The 2,287-nt window shown below is 45.6% G+C and overlaps 1 protein-coding gene across 1 annotated transcript in view; it reads right to left on the reverse strand.

The window, feature by feature from the left end:
- Positions 1-1,490, reverse strand: part of OGFOD2 (2-oxoglutarate and iron-dependent oxygenase domain containing 2) — a gene marked incomplete at its 5' end in the record, with an annotated part of 3,862 nt that extends 2,372 nt beyond the window's left edge. Inside the window, 2 exons of the mRNA XM_009084085.1 lie at positions 447-546; positions 1,380-1,490. Of these exons, the coding sequence (XP_009082333.1) occupies positions 447-546; positions 1,380-1,490 (211 nt within the window). The remainder of the gene's footprint in view (positions 1-446; positions 547-1,379) is intronic.
- Positions 1,491-2,287: the final 797 nt, after the last annotated feature.

Here is a 2,287-nt window from a genome sequence, read left to right on the forward strand (position 1 = left end):
GGAGAGAGCTTCACAGCTGCCTCCAGGGAAGCTTAAAACCCAGATCTCTTTTTAAAAGTCTGAAATCTAGACTGAAACTATTTCAGCCCAGACTAACCAACAGGGATTGTCTGAAATAGCAAAGCACATGGGGAGGGAAAACCAAGCTCCCTGGGCTAAGAGTGTTCCTTCCACGGGCTCCCTGGTGAGGAGGTGGTACAAGCACAGCCCCAGCCCTGCTGCAGCTGTAGCCTCTGATGAGACATCAGCCTGGGATGGGAAAGCAGAAAACAGTCTCTGATCCAGAGCAGAACTGCTGCACAGCACTGCCTCTCCAGAGACCCTTGTCAGGCAGAACAAACAGCCTGTTTGTCTCAGCTGTGTGTCAATTAGGAGCTGTTAAAACAGGGCTTGAAAACAGCTGTCACATGGGGAGATCTGTGTGACTGATGTGTTGTTTTCTTTACCTGAGAAGGACTCAAGGTAGTGCAGGAGGCCCTGGAGATGAGCATCTGGTGATGTGCAGTACCTCACGATCTCCAGAAAGTCTGGGGTCAGGAAGGAATCCTGGTGTCAAGGGAAAGATGGTAAAAATAGACAGAAACACAATTAACCTGCACAGCCTTTTACAGCCCAAGAGGGAAATGGATTCCATGGAGCCACAGGGAAATCTGCACTCTGTAGGGAGCAAGGCTGAGAGTCACACTTGGGTTACTTCTGTGGCAGGAAATGTTACTGGTGTTTTTCTTGGTGGTTTAGGCAACTTGCTGTTTGTCTAGTTTCTAATATAACTGGCCAGATTTATTCTAGGCATGATAGGAAAGAGCCTAACTCACATTATGGATTCCTAACAGGTACGTGCAAAGTCTTTCCTTGTGGATTTTAACCTCTTGTCATGGCTTTAGCACAACAGAGGGACTGCATTTCCCCACAAAGATGACAACAAACAACAGCAGAACTTGTTCCTAAAAGATCACAGAGTAAATCTGTGTAAACTTCTTTGTGTGTTACTGTGATCTGTGGGAATTACCTAGCTGGGAAGCCTTGGATCTGGCAAACATGAGAAAATTCAAAGCAGAATTGCCCATAAAGGTTGTTTTCTGTGGCTGTTCATTAGACCTCACCAACCCTGTTTGCTGCAGCGATGCTTTTTGTTGAAATTACTAATGCTATGCCAAGGCCTGTACCAGATTCCATATGGAATGAACCTTTCCTGGCTGGAAGCCAGGCAGAATCTTGCCTGTAAAACATTCTGTGCTGTTGAAGTTTTAAAGACAGTTTTGATTCAATCCAACTTTAGCATTGTGCAATCCCAAGGAGAAAGGGGCTTCAATCCCAAGGAGAAAAGGCTTTTCCACTGCAAAAAGTGGTGCAGAAGAGCTCCCAAACACAGTGAGTACCTGCAGGGTGTACACCTCTGGGTGTTTTGGTCTGTAGCACTCAGAGATGATGGCTCTGCGCTCCACTGACTGGTGGATTAACTGTTTCCTTCTCTGCACTTCTGCCTCAATCTGCAAGCAAACAACAGAGCATTATTGCTAGAAAACCAAGAGGGATAAGTAAGACAATTCCAGGAATTAGCTCATTGTTTTAAACCAGTTCTTTCTGATTCAGGCACCTCTGGGAGGCAGAGTGTGTGCCTTGTTTTTCTGTAGCCAAGACAAGTCCAATAAATAACTGGAAAGCCTGAGAGGGATTGGAGACACTTCTCTTCATGGATGACTTAAAAAATAACTGAAGTCTTTCTATGGAGGTGTCAAGTGGAGCTGTGAGGTTTCAGCCCTTTCAGGCATTCTGACTCTCAACTGCCACCAGAGGCTTTTAAACTCATCTGGTGTTCTGACAATAGAAGCATTGTCCAAAATAAAGACGTTTGCTGGGAGAGAGACAAGACTTGTCATGAAGGGATTACTGCTAAGTGTGGTGGAGACAGGCTAATCTGTCCTTTCAGAGCAAACAGTTGTTTTAGCAGCTGATTCAAGCAGCTCTCCCTGTTTAATTCCCCCCATGGGATTAGTTTATAACATTTCTGAGTGAAGAAAGGAGGTTGTGACAGTTTCCTCAACTCCTGACCCCTGGATAACATAACTAACCCATTTTATGAGGCAAAAAGCCACACTCTGACCAAACAAGTCATGTATTCATTCCCTTTCCCTCATTATCAGGCCCTGAAGGTCTTGTGAACTAAGTAGACAAACCAAACAGATTTCTTCTTCCCCTCAAGGTCCTTGGGCACGAGGCTGATCACTCCTTTCCTTGCTTGGCCTTGAAGGTCCCAGACATATCCAGCCAAGTGGTGTTGGTGACC

The sequence above is a fragment of the Acanthisitta chloris genome, unplaced genomic scaffold (assembly GCF_000695815.1).
Source record: "Acanthisitta chloris isolate BGI_N310 unplaced genomic scaffold, ASM69581v1 scaffold25661, whole genome shotgun sequence".
In the NCBI taxonomy this organism is placed as follows: Eukaryota; Metazoa; Chordata; class Aves; order Passeriformes; family Acanthisittidae; genus Acanthisitta; species Acanthisitta chloris.